The 21,956-nt window shown below is 39.7% G+C and overlaps 1 protein-coding gene and 1 pseudogene across 3 annotated transcripts in view; both read left to right on the top strand.

Annotated features, from left to right (window-relative positions):
• The first annotated feature begins 56 nt into the window (after positions 1-56).
• LOC111347506 (uncharacterized) overlaps positions 57-21,956 on the top strand; it is a 23,756-nt gene continuing 1,856 nt past the window's right edge. The window contains exons 1-5 of one of the 3 annotated variants that reach the window (XM_022954746.2): positions 57-104; positions 4,637-4,689; positions 14,255-14,987; positions 15,561-16,001; positions 17,391-19,637. In XM_022954746.2, coding sequence (XP_022810481.2) covers positions 14,264-14,987; positions 15,561-16,001; positions 17,391-19,369 — 3,144 coding nt within the window. In that variant the 5' untranslated portion in view covers positions 57-104; positions 4,637-4,689; positions 14,255-14,263 and the 3' untranslated portion in view covers positions 19,370-19,637. Of the gene's footprint in view, positions 105-4,582; positions 4,690-14,254; positions 14,988-15,560; positions 16,002-17,390; positions 19,638-20,370 lie in introns of those variants that run through there. The other 2 variants (XM_088726128.1, XM_088726129.1) reach the window with 2 other exon arrangements.
• On the top strand, positions 9,169-10,463 carry LOC148729564 (uncharacterized; annotated as a pseudogene).

Below are 21,956 nucleotides of genomic sequence, written 5' to 3' on the forward strand. Positions count from 1 at the left end.
GACGATGAAGAAGAAGGGGTGGTTGAAAAGCAAACATCATGGTCACGTGATGCATTCTTCTTCAATAAGATCTTAACTTTTCACTTTTGAAAGCGGACAACACGGTAAGTATTGTCTGTTGAGCAATTTTACAGCTCATGAATCAGTTTTGATTAATTTCGTAATGTCTTAAGCGTAATCTGTTCTACAGAGAGCCATCTTCTCGATGAATCTCTAATATTAACGTTGTGGTTGACTAAATAATTGTGGAGGAAGTAAACCAGTGGCATCACACGGGTCCAAAGAAAAGATCCAGAGAATCTAATACATCTTAAAGATATCTCGGTAAATACTTGCGTAGATCTAACGCCTAAAACATCATCCACTTGATCTTTATTTCTCTGACTAAATCTGATGCCTCCAAACTAAGTGGGCTGATTTCGAACGAATTCCGAACCAGAAGTAGCATCCCCGAGTTTGCTGCTAAAAAAATTTGGTTTACAATTATGAACATGCTGAAAATTTGCCTAAGAAGTATGGACATGCGGTATATAAGTTTTTTCCCGTTCTTCCTTGAAGTACTCTATGCATAGATATCCAGAGGGAGAGAAAATCTCAGCACGATTTCGGCCTCTTTATCGAGTCCGGTCTTCTATCCGCGGGCTCGTTTCCCGACCAGCGTTCAGACGAAAACCTTTACAACACAGAATTGTCACTCGTATTTCTTGTGTAGGTGTCTATGACCTAAATAACACTGAGAGTTTAATTTAATTCAATTTAATAACTTCTAGAGCGCAATTTTCATTTAATGATCAACAGCGCTTAACAACTTAAAATACTACAGTAAATTCAAATTTATAAAACTAATTACATGTACATTAATATTAACAATGTATGTTAAAAATAAGAATAATATGGAATATCTATAATAAGGATCTTAATTAGGAATAAGGATCTTAATAAGGAACTTAATTAGTAATACTAATAAAGTAATTGTCAGACAGGGTACTTTGAGAAAGCTGCACGAAATAAATAAGTTTTCAGCTTACATTTAAAAATGGAAAATGATTGAATATCACGTAATTCAGCTGGCAGAGCATTCCATAAGTACGGGGCAGCAGCAGAGAATGATCTGTCCCCCAACGTGGCAAGCATTTTCCCCTTAGGAGGGTCAAGTAATAAACTTTGATTTGATGTAAGATTATATACAGACCTAGGCTTGATGTTAATTAGTTCAATGATATACCTAGGCGCCCATCCACGAATAGCTTTAAATGTTAAAATTATGATCTTAAAATGAACACAATGTTGTACTGGTAACCAATGAAGTTGACAAAGCGCAGGAGAAATATGCGAATACTTACTTAAACTCAGTACAAGTCTAGCCGCAGCATTCTGCACACGTTGCAATTTGGCTATTTGCGACTTAAGAAGGCCATACAAAAGTCCATTACAATAGTCTAAACGACTAGTGATAAAAGCATGAATAAGCGTCAATAACGAATCGCGAGATAAATAATTCTTAATCCTCCTAATATTATGTAGGTGATAAAACGCGGAATTACAAATTTTATTGACGTGCGTTGACATAGACAACTTATTATCAAACCATGCACCGAGATTTCTAACACAGGAACTAGGGTAAATATCACAATCACCAACGGAAATATTCCATTCATCGTTGATCTTACCTAATTGTTGTCTAGTTCCTATTAAGATCAACTCAGTTTTATCGTCATTAATCATTAACCTATCCCTAATCATCCAATTTCTTAAGTCACAAATACATCTATTCATAGCACCGACAGCTTCAACAAGACTAGACTTATCATCAGACTTGAAGCTAAGATACAATTGCGTATCATCAGCAAAGCAATGCACACTAGGAAGATGTTTCTTTATGATAGCGAATAGCTTTCATGCATAAACTTTGAATAATAAAGGTCCAAGGCAAGAGCCCTGTGGAACACCATAGTCCAATTCAAAATAATTGGACAGAGTACCATGTATAGAGACCCGCTGGCTTCTTTGAGAAAGATAGGAGTGGAACCATTTGAAAGCATTCCCACGTAAACCAACATCATTATGCAAACGATCGAGCAACACATCGTGGGACACTGTGTCAAATGCTGCGCTAAGATCCAATAGAACCAATAACGTTACATGTTGGGAGTTCATCTTTAAAAGAATATCATTCATTACTCTCAGTAATGCAGTCTCAGTACTGTGGTATTTTCTATATGCAGACTGGAATAAGGGATAAATGCTATTTGCCATCATATGTTCATGCAACTGATTGAAGACAGCTCTTTCAGTAAGTTTTGACACATACTGAAGATTACTGACTGGCCTATAGTTCTTAAATACCAGATCAAGACCGGTCTTCTTTAATAATGGATTAACCAGTGCACATTTCCAGTTTAATGCGAACGAACCAGACTCCAAGGACAGATTAATGACTTTAGTAATAACTGGAAGAAGCACGTCAATACAGTTAATCACCAAAGACGTTGGCATGGGATCCAAAATACAACTTTTCTTAGGAAAACCTTCAATGAGTTTACGCACATCTCCTTCTGACAATGGTTTAAAATGATTCATCAAAGCACCAGACCATGATTCAGTATCATCGACAAAAACTTCTGATAAAGCTGAAGATGTTAATTTATCAAGCTTAGCGTGAATCGTTCTGATCTTATCAATAAAGAACGTGCCCATCTCATTGGCAAGAGTTAATAAATTATTTGATGGTGGAAAAGGAACAACATGATCATGCTTCGGTAGTTTCTTAGTTGTCGTGAACAAATCCCTCGGATTGGAACTGTTCTTATCGATGAATTCCTTAAAAAATTCACGACGCGCAGTATTCATAAGATAAGTGGTGTAGTTCCTCTTAGATTTAAACTCCAAAAAATCAGAAGCACAGCCAGTTCGGCGCCATTTTTTTTCTGCCCTACGCCTTTCCTTCCTCGCTTGTTTAATATCATTATTAAACCAGGGCACAAGAGGTCTGATTTTAAATCTCTTAGTTAACAGTGGAGCATGCCGATCAAGAAGTGAAGAAAGAGTTGAATTATAACATTCAACAAGATCATCTAGGGTGTTAGGACTATTCAGGCACAACTTAGTTTCCGCCAACTCATCACGTAAAATTTGCCGATCAATATCTTTAATTTTCCTGTAGGATATTGTTTTTGTTGGTAAGGCCGGTTTCACAAAATTGAGGTCACATAAGACAGAACAGTGGTCTGATAGAAAGTAGTCAGTCGTGGGAGCACTAGCCAGAACAACGTCACATTGTCGAGTGATAATCAGATCAAGGGTGTGACCCGACCGATGCGTCGGTTTATCCACATGTTGGAGGAAACCCATAGATTCAAGTAACTCAAGAAAAATATCACTATCTGGATCACTCAGCTGATCAACATGTTTGTTGAAATCCCCGGTTATCAGCAACGGTTCAGACGACATAACAACGGATTCCAAATATGTAGAGAACTCCGCGATGAATGTTCTGATAGTAACTGGATGGTTTGTCGAATATGGTGGACGGTATATAATAATAGTCCGTACTGTAAAGGACCTATGCTTTATAATCCATTCTGAGAACTCGAAAGAATTACGATCACCGGCATTAACTTTATTTACATTGATGTTATCTCTGAGCAATATAGCAGTTCCTCCCCCGATACGACCTGGTCGTGGTTGGTCCAGAAACTTGAATCCAAGAGGAGTGATCTCAACACGATGTGCAGTATCGTCAGCTGTAAGCCAGGTCTCAGTGATGGTAATAATATCTGCTGCACACGACTCCACGTAACAAACAAAGTCAGCAGATTTATTCTTCAGTGATCTAGAATTTAGGCAGCATAATTTTAATTGTTTTCCTGACTCTTGCTGATCAATGTTAATATTAACCAGAGTACGAGAGATCATATAGTTAGAACGAGCAATATCTGGACGACAAGAAATAAGCACAGGGATCTTTCGCTGTCTTATTCGTTGATCACCTCCGCGTCCTCGATATTTAAAAATACCAATTAACTTCAATACAGGAACAATGGAACAATCAAGGGAACAATTGAAGCGATGCGGAATACCAAGTAATTCCGTACGGGAATATGCAGTTGTAGTTATAGAGGAACAGTGCGTATGCAAATCGCAGCTCCGATGAAATTCATTCTGAAAACTTCGATGAAATTCATTCTGAAAACTTCCAGGACCAGGATTTCTAAGAACATCTTTGTACACCGTTAAATCAAGCGGTGGATCATGACCAGGAATCAACAGTGATAAATACCCATGCTTAGTCCATTTAGATAGTGGGACTCTCGTTTGGCAGAAACCCGTTGAACTCAATGAGCGTCGAACCACTGTAGGCTGGCTTGAAATGAAGAACCATGGAAAGTCATTCTTCTGGTCTCCAGTAGAACTCCATGGATAAAATAAATAACTGCCATCTTTAAATAAATGGGTCGAACCCAGAAATGAGGGAACTTTGCTTTGTAGTAAGGAGAAATATAGAACTAATATCAGAGCGTGAAAATTCGTGGCAGCCATCACGGGCGCCTACTACTTCTACTTGGAGTTGTCCCCTCCACATGGCAGGTGTTTTGTGTTTTAACAAGTAATTGTAACACCTTGTTATTTTTTTCAGGGAAAGTGGAGCTTCAGTATTTTATCTGGATTTCAAGAAACTTTAGACGGAAGGTAATTGTTGTAGAACTGTGTGTTTGTCATGTTGACATTTTTCCTTTGATTTTAAACCAAATGCCAGAAAAGAATAATAACGAAAAGAGTGTTGAGGTGGGCGATCGAACCGAATTGGTTGGAATCAATTGGTCACTTGGTTATCTGCTGAGATTTTATTTTCTTCCTTAAATAACATGAAGAGCGATTTTAGTCCTTTGTAAGAACTGTAGTGCAAAGTGAGAAGTTTGGTCATGCGCACTAGTATACTCTTTCGGTGAAGCTTAAATAAACAAGACCACTGTTGAAGGTGGTAAGTAGATAAATGCTCGGCGAATAAAAAGTGTCAAGTCGATTTCCACAAGTTTGTCAAAAACAGAAATTTACTTCACTTCGGCACAGTGACGTGACCGGCGGAGTACCTGTTTCCCATTTCCGTGAAATCTCACGAAGTGAGACCGAAAACACCACGGGTTTAACAGGAACCGGAAGTGATAGAAGGAGCGAGCAAAGGAGTGACTTTCATGGTCCGACCAAAATTCAGAAAATGACGTCATTTCTGAGCCGAACAGGACAAAAAACGGCATTTTACGCCAAAATTGACCGCTAATGTACAAAAACCCGCTCAAAAGTACTACCAACATTGATTTCCGGAGAGAAATAGGACTTAAATTATACCTGAAAGATTAATCTTAGTTTTACTTGAGTGGTTTCGCTATAAATGACCGTCCTATACAGGTGCAAGACGACACAAACAGGCCGTTGGGACTCACTCAAAGGTAACTAGGTTCGCCTAATATGTGTGACCGGTTAAAAGAGGTGATAATTACAATGATTAAGGGGAAACAAATTTGGGACTCTGACAACCGACCGCCTAATACAGGGTAACCGCTTTATACGGTGACACTTAATACTTTTCGACCATTCAAGAGCGAGACTCCAAGTGCACATCTCTTGAGTAGAGAAATTAAAGGCAAGAAAAATCAAACACATCTGACCAACTAATCATATTGGGATTGTTGGAAAGTGTTGTGATTACCTTCGCTCTGTTGTGCGACCCTCACCACACTCTGGTGAAAGTGTTTAAATAAATTAAAAAAATAAAACAATTCTTGAGAGTAAGTGGCAGAATCCGTTATCTTTGCAGCTGTTGTTGCCTTCCTTCTTAACACTGGTCGTGGCTTACAAGCCACGAAGTTAGGCAAAGAATGTTTGATCTTTCTAACCTCTAATGCACCGATAATAGAATACCACTGGTTTTCCAGGAAAATAAATTTGCTAATGTTTCATGCGGCATACAAGGCCTCCAATTACACATCTGCAGAAAGATATGCGAAGGAACTTCTTATCATACATCACGCCTCTGGTGACACACTTACAGAAGGGAGACTAAGCTTGGTACTGAGACAGATATATCACAAACAAAATGAATTTAAAAAGGCTAGAGAATACTATCAAAAGGCAGCTGATATAACAAGAAGTACTGCAGGCAAACAAACAGAGGCACTATGTTACATGATGATAGGAAAATTATTTAATTCACTGTGTGATTATCACAAGGCTGAAGAGTATTACAAGAAAGCACTGACAATCACTGTGTCAAATGGCGACAGAGATAGCGAAGCAACCATTTACGGAAACCTAGGTACAATCTTTCAGTCACTTGGGGAATACGACAGAGCTGAGGAATATTACAAGAAAGCGCTAACAATAAGAAAGAAAATTGGCCACAGAAAGAGAGAAGCAGCTGACTACGGCAACTTAGGAACATTGTTTCACTCCCTTAGTGAATACAGAAAGTCTCAAGAATACACCGAGAAAGCGCCTCTAGTCAGAAAGAAAATTGGTGACAAAGACAGTATTTGCAGAAAATTCAACATTTATTTCTTGCTCTTTTCCAACTGTGCGTCGTGGTTTTCCAACCATTTTGCACATGAACAATGGGACAAATTCCGTATTTGATCTGATCTCGAAGTTAGCTGATTTAAATTTATAGGCATAGCGGGCAGGTTTCTTTACCCTACGAGGCCTAGCAACCTAGTCAAATTCAAGTAGGTCGTGATCGGTCACAAGGCCAGCCAGTAGAGGAGTTAAGGTCGCAGTGTTCATAATGCGGTCAGGTGCATCAGTTATTATTAAATCCAAAATATTCTCCTTGTGGGTCGGAAAAGGGTTCACTTGCAGTAGAGAGTGGTCGAGTAAAGTTTCACAAAAAGCAGAATCGGCAGAGTTCGTAAAGTTCGAAAAGCCGCAGCCTTCAATCCACTTGATGGCAGGATAATTGAAGTCCCCAAGAATTAAGGAATGGCTCTTGAGGAAACGAGCAGAGATATTGAGAAGAGACATAAACTCCGTGACGGAGTAAAAATCATAGCTTGGTGTAGAGTCAGGTGGTCTATAAATAACACTGATTACTAATTTAGAAGAACACGCGAGGTTTAACTCGACGCATAACATTCCGAGCCCTGTTTCTAAGTCAGATCTGCGACGGCAATCAAGATTGACCTTTACTGCTATTAGCACACCCCCGCCTTCACGTTCAACCCTATCGCGTCTAAAGATAGTCTAGCCGGCATCCAAAATCTCAGAGTCCAGGAAAAAATCTTTGAGCCAAGTCTCGGTAACACAAATGATGTCGTATTCGTTAGTGTAAACCAGCTTTTGAAATGCATGAATCTGGCAGAACGATTCGCTGCGAGGAGACTTGTGTTTACTTTTTAGGCTTTGTGCATTAAATGAAAGGCATTTTAGGAGACGATCGTTGGTGGAAGGGCCGGGATTAACAGACACGTCCCCGCCTCTGAGAAGAAGCTGCCGCGATGCGGACGAGTTGGGATAGTAAAGACACGGAGCACGCTTTTTCTTGATCTTCATGTGGTAAAAGACGGAGAAGGAACTGCCTACGGAAACTTAGGAACACTTTTTCAGTCGCTTGGTGAATACAAAAAGGCTCAAGAATACACTGAGAAAGCACTAGCAATCAGAAAGGAAATTGGCGACAGAGAGGGAGAAGCAGCTGACTACGGAAACTTAGGAACATTGTTTCACTCGCTTCAGGTGAATACAAAAAGGCTCAAGAATACACCGTGAAAGCACTTGCAATCAGAAAAAATATGGCGATAGAAAGGGAGAAGCAGCTGACTACGGAAACTTAGGAACACTTTTTCAGTCGCTTGGTGAATACAAAAAAAAGCTCAAGAATACACTGAGAAAGCACTGGCAATCAGAAAGGAAATTGGCGATAGAAAGGGAGAAGCAACTGACTACGGAAACTTAGGAACATTGTTTCATTCACTTGGTAAATACAAAAAGTCTCAAGAATACACCGAGAAAGCGCTTGTAATCAGAAAGAAAATTGGTGACAAAGACTGAGAACGGCAACTACCTACGGAAACGTAGGAACATTGTTTCACTCGCTTGGTGAATGCAAAAAGGCTCAAGAATACACCGAGAAAGCACTGGGAATCAGAAAGGAAATTGGCGACAGAAAAGGAGAAGCAGCTGACTACGGAAACTTAGGAACATTGTTTAAGGCGCTTGGTGAAAAAGGCTCAAGAATATACCGAGAAAGCACTTACAATAAGAAAGGAAATTGGCGACAGAAAAGGAGAAGCAGCTGACTACGGAAACTTAGGAACATTGTTTCACTCGCTTGGTGAATACAATAAGGCTTAAGAATACACTGAGAAAGCACTAGCAATCAGAAAGGAAATTGGCGATAGAAAGGGAGAAGCAGCTGGCTACGGAAACTTAGGAACATTGTTTCAGTCGCTTGGTGAATACAAAAAGGCTCAAGAATACACTGAGAAAGCACTAGCAATCAGAAAGGAAACTCACGGTTTTGGATAATTAGCGTAGCCTCTGTCAAGAAATCATCGAGGGTCGTCCGTTCTGTCTCAGGTTTCGAAGATAGAAGCGGTGAAGGATGTGATTTGAGTGGTTTTACGTGTTCCTCGAATCGCTTCCAATATTTATCGAGCTTGGTTGCGGCTTCTGGGTTTAAATTCCATGTGTTGAATAGGTCGAGACCGTAATCTCGGGTCCAAAGAAGTACGTATCAACATCTTTGTTTGGTGGAACGGGCTTTAAGTGGGCCATCAAATAATAACTCGCATTTCTGTCGAAAGCTTTGCAGTCGTTGTGGCAAGTCGGGTCCGGGAGTCCAGTCTATTTTGGGCGTTTCGAAACCAACTAGGTCGCTAATTTCTTGTCCTTAGATGCTAGTGTTGAGTTTATCTTCGATTCTAGTGGGGTTTTCGACCTTTTAGTGTCAAATCCCGCTCCTGACAACCATGTAAAGTGTTGTGTTGTTTTAACTCAACCATTTATTTTAGGATCACAGTAATACATAAAGCAAAAGGCGGGAAAAATACTGCACGTGACGATTCACGTAATGTAGACAACGCGTGACATAAAAACTCTCGCATTATGTAATCGCACAATCAGATACTGTTACAACTTTCTAACTGCCTCTATCTAACCTCCACAGAATTTAATAAAATGTCACCACTTTGTCCTGATACATTTTCATCACTTCATATTAATATTCGCCCTGCCTAAACACCTTGATGACTTATCAGAATTTGTTCTTACATTGAACAGGCCTTTCTCTATTACAGCTGTTTCTGAACCTGGTTACATAGGTCTAATTCTGATTTATTCCATTTACCTGGCTACCATTTTATCTCTAATCACAGAGAACATAAAGCCGGTGGCGGGGTTGGTATTTTTATTCAGTCTCACTTAAAATTCAAGCTTAGAACTGATCTTCAATCCTCTGATAATGCTGTGTATGAGTCAGTCCTTGTTGAAATTATTCAACTACACAGAAAGAATATCATTGTTGGCTGCTTTTATCGGCCCCCTGATGCCTCAGTTACTGAGTTTAACAACTCTCTCCAGGGCATTTTTTTCTACTATCAGCTTTGAGAATAAGATATCTTATCTCATGGGTGATTTTGATATTAATATCCTTAATTCACAATCCCACCAACCTTCTTATGAGTTCATCAATCTTATGGTATCTAATAGTCTATAGCCTTTGATTTCTAAGCCAACTCGCATAACTTCCACAACTGCAACTCTTATTGATAATATATTTACAAATAATATCAAACACTGTATGAATAGTGGCATTTCCTACTCTGATTTATCTGATCATCTCCCAATTTTCCAAGTTACTCATCTAAAATTAGATGCTGAAACACCTTCCAGAAAGAGATTAATACTCCTCATTAACTCTACAACAATTGCAGCATTCAGGTCTAAATTGGAAACCATTGATTGGTCTGTTAATCTGTAACTCTGTCTCTCCCAATGAATCCTATGACACATTCTCTAGTCTTCTTATTTCAGCGTATCATATGTCATTTCCACTTAAACCTGTATTCCCTGAATCCGGGCGTTATTCTAAACCCTGGTTTTCAAAAGGTCTTTTTTTATCCTGTAAAAGGAAGAATTCTCTTTATAAACAATTCCAAACAAACCCTACTGAATCAAACAAAACTAGATATAACAAGTATCAAAATAAGTATAATTTTCTCATTAGAGTTGCTAGGAAAAAATATTTTCATCACAAACTAGTCTCGGTTAGCTCAGACCTGAGGAAGACTTGGTCAGTTATTAAGCAGATTATATCTAAAAAGAAATCTGAACAACATTTTTGTAATATGAAAGACGGTACCGGTGTATGCTCAGACCCTTCACGTACTGCTAGTAACTTTAATAATTTCTTCGCTAACATAGGACCCTCTCTGGCCAGTAAAGTTCCATCTATTCAGTTCTCTTCTAACTAAAGATTTCCTTGTTGGTCACTTTGCTGACTGTTTCTTTCTAAATCCCACTTCTCCTGACGAAGTGGCCTCTATTGTTCATTGTCTAAAAAATAGCAAGTGTGAGGGTGTGGATGGTCTTTGTATGTCTCCCATCAAAGAAACAATTGATTTACTTGCTGCTCCTTTATACCATATATGCAATCTATCATTTGAACATGGTGTCTTTCCTGATAAACTCAAAATTGCAAAGATTATCCCAGTTTTTAAAGATGATGACCCTTCTTTGTTCTCTAATTACCTCAGGTTATCAGGATTTCTCCCAAAGTTTAATATTCTAAATCATCACCAGTATGGATTCAGACCACATCACTCTACTGCTATGGCCATCTTAGAACTTGTCAATAATATTTATGAAGGTTTTGAAAACAACCAGTACACTGTTGGAGTCTTCACTGATCCAAAGAAAGTATTTGATACAGTCAATCACGATACACTTCTGGATAATCTAACTTTTAAGGCATTAGAGGTATCCCATCAACCTGGCTGACTAGCCATTTGTCCCACAGACAGCAGTGCATTGTGGTCCATGATCATACCTCTTCATATAATCCGGTCGTTTGTGGGGTTCCCTCGGGTCCCTCTTGGACCTCTACTTTTCTTTTATACATTAATGATCTTTTTCATGTCTACAACCTCTTGTCTGTCATTCTCTTTGCTGATGATACAAATATCTTTCTTTGTCATAATGACCTGGCTACCTTAGCAACCATTCTCAATGTAGACCTCTCTCGTGTTTCTTCTTGCTTTAATGCTAACAAACTCACTGTTCATCTTGCCAAGTCTATATTCATCATTTTTCACCCTCGACGTAAACAAACTGACTCCTCAGATATAAAAATATTTATAAATAATTCTCTCATCATGAGTGTACTGGAAGACAAATTTCTCGGGATTATCATTCATGAAAATTTATCTTGGAAACCGGATATCTCTGCTGTCTGTAATAAAGTCTCTAAAGTAATAGAAGTCTGGTGCAAGTCAAGGCGATACTTACTTTACTTTGAAAACTTTATATAATTCTCTTTTCCTACCTTACCTAAATTATGGCAGTTTAATATGGACATCCACTGATGCTTCTTACCTTAAACTCCTTTATGTACTTCAAAAGAAAGCCGTTTGTATAATTACTTTTTCTCCTCCGCGCACATCCTCTAAACCCCTTTTTTCTAACCATAATATTCTTTCACTTTATTCTATTTGTAAATTCCATGTTGCCTGTTTTGTATTCTCACATTTTGATAAGCTTTTACCTACTCCTGTTTCTTGGATGCTTCATTTTTAACTCGTGAATTGCGCGCAGGCGCAAGAGCGAGTTGTAGGTATGATGTGATGAATGGCGCGCGCTCGCTCACTCGCTCGGTTGGTCGATTCCTGTAAACTTGATTCTATTTTAGGCTTTTGAATGCATTTGATAGTTTTTGGCGAGTGATAAACAAACGAAATGGCGACCTTTGTTGCTAAGAATAGTTGTGGGGTGAAAAAGAAGCCAATGATAATCTTGAAAGAGTAAAAAAGTATACGTTTTTCATTTGTGAATTAAAGTTTGCCCAATCTCCGAATACACTTTTATCTCTTGCAGCGTATGTTTCATTTATGGCGTCAAGTCTTCTATTTTTGAATATATATATCCAGAAAAATGATTATTGTGTCCGAAAAAGAAAAAAAAGAAAACAAAGAAAGGAAGTTAATCAAAACGCAATATTTACTCGAGTGCAGCGGATTTGAACCACCTACGTCGCTTCTCTGACAGCGAAATCCACAGCTTTGCTTTTTACCGGAAGGTCACTCAGGTGCCACATTAGATTAGGTTGAAATTTTATGTAAAAGGGCTGATCTTTTGGTTATTTCAACCGCGGGCTCAAACGGCTCGAGTCGCTGCTCGCCGATAGTCCGATATTGAAGTGTCGCTCACGGCCAACTGCTCGTAAACTGACTCGTTTAAGGCTTCCTTGGTATTCATGGAGCTGTATCGACGTTGGAAAGTGGTTCACAAGTGGGAACTGCAGTGAAATAAGCTCAAGCATAAGTTCAATCAATCGATATGCTGTTTCTTCAATGGTGTAACTCGCACTGTGTATGCGTATGTTATTAGTGTGAACATCCTTGTACTTGTTTTCATCCTCGTGCTAATAATTATCTCAGAGGTGCGAAACAGGCTTGAAGCGCGGTACTCAGTTGCAACACAGCATAAGCATAAACTTAACAAGCTAATGCGCAGGTGGGCACAGCTGCAACATAAACATGAGCACAAGCGCTCAGTCGATGTTATGTTAAATAGGGACATGGTTGGTATAAGCAGTAGAGTGCTTGCTGATTGCCTGAAAGTTTTTCGCTTATGTTTATCCTTCCGCTTATGCCAACCAAGTCTTAACTAGACAGTATAAGCATAAAAAGAAGGCAACGTTTTGATAATCTTATGCATATGTGCTTATCCTTATGTCCGAGCGTTCCATCCAGCGCATAAGCTTTTACATTCCTATCCCTATGCTTGCATCGCAAGTAAACACTGAGCTCAATATTGGAACAATATTTATGATAAACAGAAACAGCACCCTTTTGAACTTTCTTTCCACAAACCTTTACAGTAAAATCTGGAACAGTGATTGTCTTACACTAAATCCTAATCAGGCCATATTTTCTGTCTTTGAGACCTAATTTAATTTCACGTCATATTCCTCAAAATGTTCATTTACCAGTCTAACGATTCATACCCTAGTATGGAAATCAAACACCCATTTCTATTGACGACACAAATTACATTGGCTTATCCAATTCACGACTTGGCTCACAGAGCCTTTGATAATTCTGAATATCACAATTATTTGACTCGTTCACGTTTTAATCAGCATAAAACCTGTCATAAGTATCAATTTGCTATCACTTGGCAAGCTCCTATTATTTGGAATGATATTCCGTTATCTGTGCGCAATAATCTCACAGTAAGCAACTATAAAAAAAACTTAAGACTGTATTTATCTCTGAGTAATTAATTAGCCTACGCATAATCTGCATACCTTATGGGACTATGTAAGGTGTATTTGTTTGTATTTGTTTGTGTGGTTTGTAGGATTTCATTATTAATCGTTTAAATATTTAAACTAGCTGCCAAGTATTGTATCTCAATTGTAAGTTTTTTTCTGACTGACCTTTTCTTTCCTGGTTTAATTGTATTGTAATTATTTTAGTTAAATTTACTCTTGTAAATTCTTCTCCGGCTTTGGCTGTTCTTGTGTATTTTTTTCCAATGTGTGAATAGTAGGAATAAACAAATACGCCCTTTCAATATCAACTCATTATCAGTGCCAGACTCCTAAGAAACCTCGCGCTGACTTACTCTACTACTTTGCAGAGAAGGCGTCTTATGAACGCTACAAGTTTGCGATCAGCTACAGTGGCCTACAAACCTGGCGTGATTTTGTTTTGCCTTTTTAGGCGAACGGAGGCGAAAATTATTTGTTTTTTATTATTTTTTTTTACCAATATTATTATTTACACAAAAAAAGGCCGGAACAACTCGGGAAGCTATTCACGTCAGTCAGTGTAACGTTTGATTCCTAACTAAGTGTGGTTGAAGTATGGTTTACCTTTCAAATTTCGGTACTAACAGGAGTTTACCCTCTATACACTCCGACCTGGCTGGTCCTTATTGTCACCAGGTTAAAAACGTCTCCGTTCACGCAGAAGTTGCTTGGGGGATCACAGAGAGGCAAAGAGAAATAGAAAAAAAAATTTTTTTTTTTTAAATATTGCAGATCTTACTCATGGCCAGTGCTGCACCAGTTACCTCATCCACAAAGGAGACAACGAACTATGCCAGGTTGTGTCGTCTGTTAGTTGATATTGGAACCCAGGCTCTTCGAGACACGTTAAATGCCATCCACGCTCCAGCAAATCTGCACACAGTTTTGGCGGCAAACACAGCCACTTTACAGTCTCTTAAAGCAAAGAGGATTATCAATGCAACACAATGGGGAAAACTTTTCCCTGCCATTCCAAATTCAGTGTCTTCAAGTAACTTTGACACGACCCTCCTGATGGTTTTGCTACGAAACTTGTGCGGTTTAACTACTCCGCCCACCGGCTGGGACGCATTACCCGCCGTAACAGACCTCAGTAAGGAAGCGGACATTGCCCGAGTGAAGTTTTTTAGGAACACTGTGTACGGTCACGCTGAGAAAGCTTCTGTTGATGACATCAAGTTCAATGACTACTGGCGTGACATCCGGGACACTCTGATCAGACTGGGAGGCGCTAGTTATCAAGCTGCTATTGATACACTGAGAAACGAGACCATGGACCCTGATGTTGAAGATCACTACATGGGACTCCTTAGTGAGTGGAAAAAGGATGAAGATAATGTTAAAGAAGAGCTGGGCGCGATGAAGAAAATGCAGGAGAAAATCGTACGTGGGCAGGAGAAAATCGTACATGGGCAGGAGAAAATGTTACAAGCTTTGACACCATCGAAAGAAGTTGCTGACCAGGGTAAGACTTCTCACAAGTATATTTGATCTTCTCACAAGTATGTTTTATCTCTTTCATGTTTCAGTTAGCTCCCCTGATTTGAATCTTTCAGACTTTTTTCTTGCTCCACTTCAGGGCTTCCCTAAGAAAATTAGAAGAGAAAATAATCTTAATATGTTTTGTTTATTTACTAGGCAATGAAATGATGAAATTTACAATGCGTCTCATATTATTTCAATACGTAGTAAATATTGACCTATCAAGAGTTAAAAACATTTCTAGTTAACGTGAACACCGTTGCGTTCCGTATTACACTGTTGCATCTCATTCCCCTCCCCCTCCCCCCCTTTAAAAAAAGTCCTATTCCCCTCCGTTGCTTTGTGCGCTGGCCACGTAAGTTATGTAACGTCTTCGATTTTAACGGACATTGCCACTCTGCTTTACGGAAGGTACTGTGCTAGAAACCTATTCTCTTGATTGTGCCTTTATCAATATTCTTTTGTCAGGTTACAACAGTGTTAGAAATAATGTAGGCAAGAGATGAGGTTGTGTGATCACTTATAAGTATTATTACTTTTTTAATTATGGGCACAGTTACGGCGCTGCATGAGATTAAGCTCAAAGTCCTACCCAAAGATCTTGATGCTGAAAAACATGAGATACTCAACCAGCACTTTACGACGTACATTTCGATTTTCATGAAAAACAACAAACTTTCTTCAATGGAAGGAATGGGTGAATTCCTCAAGTATATAGAAGATAGCTACAACCTGCTCACAAGGGCATTGGGTTGTGGCTGCTTAGAAATACGGGTGCAATGCCGCAACATGGAGAGCCTTGAAAGACTGTGGAGAGACTGCTGCCATGGTAACCTCGACAGAATGGCTGAGAGATGCCTCGTGACGAATGAACTTATAAAGAAACTTGATCTGAAAGCTTTAAGATTGAATGTTGTCATCAAAGAAGAAGACTACTTGGCATGCAAAGAGTCTTTCTCGGATGTTGTGGGACCACTGAAAGAAGTTTCCTCCTCAGGTATTTATAAGAATTATTTGTCATATCTTTAGGGTGGCACTGAGGGTACCTCTTTAAATTTCAAAGTTTTCTAACTGTCTGTATTTAGTGCAGATCTCGGCTTTTAATTTCAGCCCATCCATAAACTTCTGCTTATCTTATCACGCAGATATTATGAAATGGGACAAATTTAGAAAGTGTTTGTGCGGCTTCTAACCCGTGTGACCTGATAGAGCAACTATTTTTAAGACTCTTGCGAACCACGCATTTTGTAACACGCCCCACAATTTATCGGACGAAACTGAAAAATACCTCAAGGCTGTCTTTTCCAAGAACACTGAACAACGATTACGACTTGACCAGACGAATCATGTTTATTTACCTAATGAAATTACTTAAACGAACGAGGACTCACCTCCCGTGGCCATATCATGCATACTTTCGGGAAAATCATCTCGTGGATCCTTCCAATACCAGCTGTTTCATTCACCGACCGATCTCTAAGCTACGACATACAGTTACAAAATTATATGTCAAACAGAAGAACGAACAAACCATCAACTGAGATACATTTTATTCAGTGGTTTAGGACAGAAGCAAAACGTTGTGCAGAACTAAGCGACCACGCATTATTTATCGCCTGGAGAAGGGGGATCGAAGGATTTTGAGGACTGCATGGTTTTCCAGGGGGAAAGGGAGGGGGGATCAGTCATCGCTTGCAGAGCATACAGAGAAAACCATATATAGAACATTGAGTATTTCTTTTATCCCATTCTTTTTATCCTTTGTTCACTCCTTGTTCTTTTCCTTGTTCCCCTTCTTGTTCCCTCCCTTCCCCCTCCCTTTTTCCCTCCTTTAGAAGCCTTGTAGCGCAGGTTAAGGTTTTCTGATAGGTTTGATTATCTTTCTGCGTTGTATTTAAAGCATACAATTTCATTAGAATATGGTCAGTAGTCATACGGTCATAAAAGGAACTTGCTGTTCTGCTCAATATAATACGTTTCTACCACAAAATCTTTTGTACCTATCCAGAGAAATTATCTGCCTAGATGTCAGGTTTGATGTTGGTATTCACGCGTACCCACCCCCTCCTTCCTAGGCAGACAATAACTGATGAGCGTTCTCTCGGAATAACTAACGAGACTCAATCAACAAAATATTATCCCTTGCCCTTTGCATGTTACTCGAAATGTAAACACTATTAAAGTCAATAGGGGTTATACAACTTAAGCGCCGCTCCCGGCAGGAGCAGTCCTCTCGACTTCCCTACCAAGTGTAAATTTCAACAATTTTTTTTTTTCAATCGATATCATCTTTCTCGGTAAATCCAGAAGACTGTTCGTAGTGGGAATGGCTGTAAAACACCCTAATTAAAACTGTCTCGTTCTTTTCTTTCGCACCTTCCGAAAGTCGTCATAATGGACAACCAAGATGAATGGATGGTAATAGTTTTAACTATTGTCGCCTTCTTCCTGAACACTGGTCGTGGCTTGCAAGCCACGAAGTTAGGCGAAGAATTTTTGATCTTTCTAACCTCTAATGCACGGATAAAAGAATACCACTTGTTTTACGAAGAAATAAATTTGCTAATGTTCGACGCGGCATACAAGGTCTCCAATTACACGTCTGCAGAAAGGTACGCGAAGGAACTTCTTATCATATACCATACCTCTGGTGACACCCTCAGAGAAGGAAGGGTAAGCCTCGTACTGGGAATGATATATCAGAAACAAAATAAATTTGAAAGGGCTAGAGAATACTATCAAAAGGCAGCCGTAGTAACAAGAAGCACTGGAGACAAACAAACAGAGGCACTATGTTACATGATGATAGGAAAATTATTTAATTCACTGTGTGAATATCACAAGGCTGAGGAGTATTACAAGAAAGCACTGACAATCACTGTGTCAAATGGCGACAGAGACAGCAAAGCAACCATTTACGGAAACCTAGGTACAATCGTTCAGTCGCTTGGGGAATACGACAGAGCTGAGGAATATTACAAGAAAGCACTTGCAATGAGACAGGAGATTGGCGACAGAGAGGGAGAAGCAGCTGACTACGGAAACTTAGGAACATTGTTTCACTCGCTTGGTGAATACAAAAAGGCTCAAGAATACACCGAGAAAGCACTTGTAATCACAAAGGAAATTGGCGACAAAAGAGGAGAAGCAGCTTCCTACGGAAACTTAGGAACACTGTTTCAGTCCCTTAGTGAATACAAAAAGGCTCAAGAATACACCGAAAAGGCACTAGCAATCAGAAAGGAAATTGGCGACAGAGAAGGAGAAGCAGCTGACTACGGAAACTTAGGAACATTGTTTCGCTCGCGTGGTGAATACAAAAAGGCTCAAGAATACACCGAGAAAGCACTTGTAATCAGAAAGGAAATTGGCGACAGAGAAGGAGAAGCAGCTCACTACGGAAGCTTAGGAACATTATTTCATTCGCTTGGTGAATACAAAAAGGCTCAAGAATACACCGAGAAAGCACTAGCAATCAGAAAGGAAATTGGCGACAGAGAAGGAGAAGCAGCTGACTACGGAAACTTAGGAACATTGTTTCACTCACTTGGTGAATACAAAAAGGCTCAAGAATACACCGAGAAAGCACTTGTAATCACAAAGGAAATTGGCGACAAAAGAGGAGAAGCAGCTTCCTACGGAAACTTAGGGACACTGTTTCAGTCCCTTAGTGAATACAAAAAGGCTCAAGAATACACCGAAAAGGCACTAGCAATCAGAAAGGAAATTGGCGACAGCAAAGGAGAAGCAGCTGACTACGGAAACTTGGGAACATTGTTTCAGTCGTTTGGTGAATACAAAAAGGCTCAAGAATACACCGAGAAAGCACTAGAAATCAGAAAGAAAATTGGTGACAGAAAAGGAGAAGCGACTGGCTACGGAAACTTGGGAACATTGTTTCAGTCGCTTGGTGAATACAAAAAGGCTCAAGAATACAGCGAGAAAGCACTTGTAATCACAAAGGAAATTGGCGACAAAAGAGGAGAAGCAGCTTCCTACGGAAACTTAGGAACACTGTTTCAGTCCCTTAGTGAATACAAAAAGGCTCAAGAATACACCGAAAAGGCACTAGCAATCAGAAAGGAAATTGGCGACAGAGAAGGAGAAGCAGCTGACTACGGAAACTTAGGAACATTGTTTCGCTCGCTTGGTGAATACAAAAAGGCTCAAGAATACACCGAAAAAGCACTAACAATTAGAAAGGAAATTGGCGACAGCAAAGGAGAAGCAGCTGACTACGGAAACTTAGGAACATTGTTTCACTCGCTTGGTGAATACAAAGAGGCTCAAGAATCAGGGTTTTCCTTTTCGGCCGGCGACCGGCGATTTTCGCCGCCTGCGAACGGCTCCGTCGCCGGCGACTAAAAGAGTTCTTGCTGTTATATAATTTAAAATATTTTAGATAAATAATAAACACTTTGTATGTTGTCTGACAATGACGTATAAGAAACGGAAATCGATAAAAAGTACATATTTCAGCAAAAAACGAAGTAGAATTTTTGCGCGTGTACTGGTACGTGACATTCAGTACAAGTTTGCGCGGTCAAGTCATGTATCACTGGCATCCCTTCAAGCTTAAAGATACGTAAATTATTCAATTTTTGCATTTAAATAAATTACTATTTGAAAGGTCGATTATCTTCTTGATTTATCCGCTTTTAACTGTTTTAGTTAAAACAGATATACTTTAACTGGGAACTACTTATTCTCACTAAACCAAAGCATCACAAATATTACCTTGGGCCAAGTCCGAAGTAAAGTAAGTCTCAGGCGATCGTGTGGGACGCAATTAATTGCGAAATATTTTCTGTGATGTTCGTATTTTTGTTTACCTTTGATTTCTGTGTCAGTATATCTTTATGTGAAATTCTTCCAGGTCGATTCGAGTGTTGTTTTTTACATTAATATTTATAAGCAATGTGCCCGGTATTGCCAATCAACGTGCTAGAAAAGGGCTGCATTTTATCAAATACATTGTCATTTCTTGTGTTGTTAAGCCTGTTCATTTCCTTAATTTAAGCACCCAAAATGCACCAGATTGCATCTCAGAGCGCTCAAATGTTTAAAATTTCCCGGGGGGGGGCACGCCCCCGGACCCCCCTAGTTGTTCGCGCCTTCGCCACTCAGGTTGGGCGCTACTCGCCCAAATTGTCTCCGCCTGCTTCCCTTTCATCCGACTTCAACTTTCTTTGAAAAGGAAAACCCTGATCCTGTTGACTTTAAAAGTTAACTTAGTTAAAAAATTTTTGTATGTTTGACTAAATGATTCATTCGATAGACTCGGCTGCTAACTGCTGGCAGCCAATTATAATGTTAAAAAAGTTTTAATGAAAATGTCAACCATTTCCTTTGTTTTCTCCCAACAGAAGTTCTTCCTTTTGATGTGCCAGTTTGTCGGCGTAAACTTGCAGAGCATTACAAAAGAACCGCCACGGTGCCAACCTCTGTGTGGTCCAAAAAATGTGATGTGAACATTCACCAGATCTACACTCGACTGTCCTGGGTGAAAGAGGAACAAACCCCAGCTGGGTCATCACGGGCTGACTTGAGTCACTACACTGATATGTTCACTGAAAACAAGAACGGATTGCCGTCAAACAGGATACTCGTGCAAGGGCAGACTGGAATCGGGAAGAGCACGTTTGTGAAGAAACTGGCAATGGACTGGGCTGAACTTGACGAAAACAGGTTGACAGATGAACAGAGAGCTATCCTGAAGAAGTTCGAGCTTGCTGTTATTATTGATCTCAAAAAAGTATCCAAACACCAGAGCCTCAGTGATGTCATAAGCGCCTCTCATATTTTTGCTGAGGAGGACACGGTCATGAAAGACGGTCTACTGAGTTATATCACCCAAAACCAAGACAAAGTTCTGCTGGTTTTTGATGGATACGACGAGTATCATTACGCATGGAACTCTGAAATATTTGAGATTTTCCGAGGAAATAAACTGAGGAACTGTTGTGTGTTGATAACAACTCGAATTTCCAAAGCTGACGACCTGAAGGAATTTCAGGACGTGTATGCTGAGATCACTGGGTTCAGTGAAGAGGACAGAAAGGCCTTTATGATCAGAATGCTTGGTGACGAACCACAAGCAGAAGCGTTACGCAAGCATCTTTTCGAGCGAGGCGTGACAGATTTGGTGAGGGTTCCGCTACTTCTGCTTTTCTTTTGCACTTTGTGGAAAAAGGGAAAGCAACAGAGCTTTCCTGACTCCAAAACAAAATTGTACGTAGCGATCATCCAGTTCGTTTTGGATCATAATGAAGGGCAATGTTCTTCTTCTAACTTTCGCAAAGTTGAAGATTTCACAGACATTCTGGCTGAAATCGGAAAGGTGGCTTTAGAATGTCTTTTAAATGACGATCATGTATTTGAGTACGATCAACTGTCCGCTGCCATCCTTTGTGAAGAAAGTCGGATTATGGGCTTACTTCAAGTCAATGAGTATGCAGAAAATATTCGACCAGCAGGAATGGTATCGTTCATTCACAAGAGCATACAGGAGTTCCTTGCAGCGTGGTATATCACCTACCGATGTGTCCTTAAAGGAAATCTCGGTGAAATTAACGACCGGGCCCGAACCTTGGACGAGTGCAGGTCTTTGGAAAATGTCTTTAAGTTTATTTGTGGTTTGTCAGATGGTGGATCAGTGAAAGTTTTTGAACACTTGACATCAGTAAGAGTCTCTGACTCAGAGCTGGATTTGTCAAAGACAATACCTGATGAACAAAGGGAGACAGACGTGACACTAAGTGGCGTCACTAAGAAGCAGAGGAGGTTCATTAACCTTGTCTACGATTCCTTTGATGAAGTGGAATCAAAAACTGAACTTTTAAGACATTGTTTAAATTGCACTGAGGGGATCATTTTTCTTTCGCCGTATGGAAGATCAATTAGTGACATTGTGCCGGACCGGAAAATTTTAAATGAAGTTTCAATTCGTGGT

Source organism: Stylophora pistillata, chromosome 6 (genome assembly GCF_964205215.1).
Source record: "Stylophora pistillata chromosome 6, jaStyPist1.2, whole genome shotgun sequence".
In the NCBI taxonomy this organism is placed as follows: domain Eukaryota; kingdom Metazoa; phylum Cnidaria; class Anthozoa; order Scleractinia; family Pocilloporidae; genus Stylophora; species Stylophora pistillata.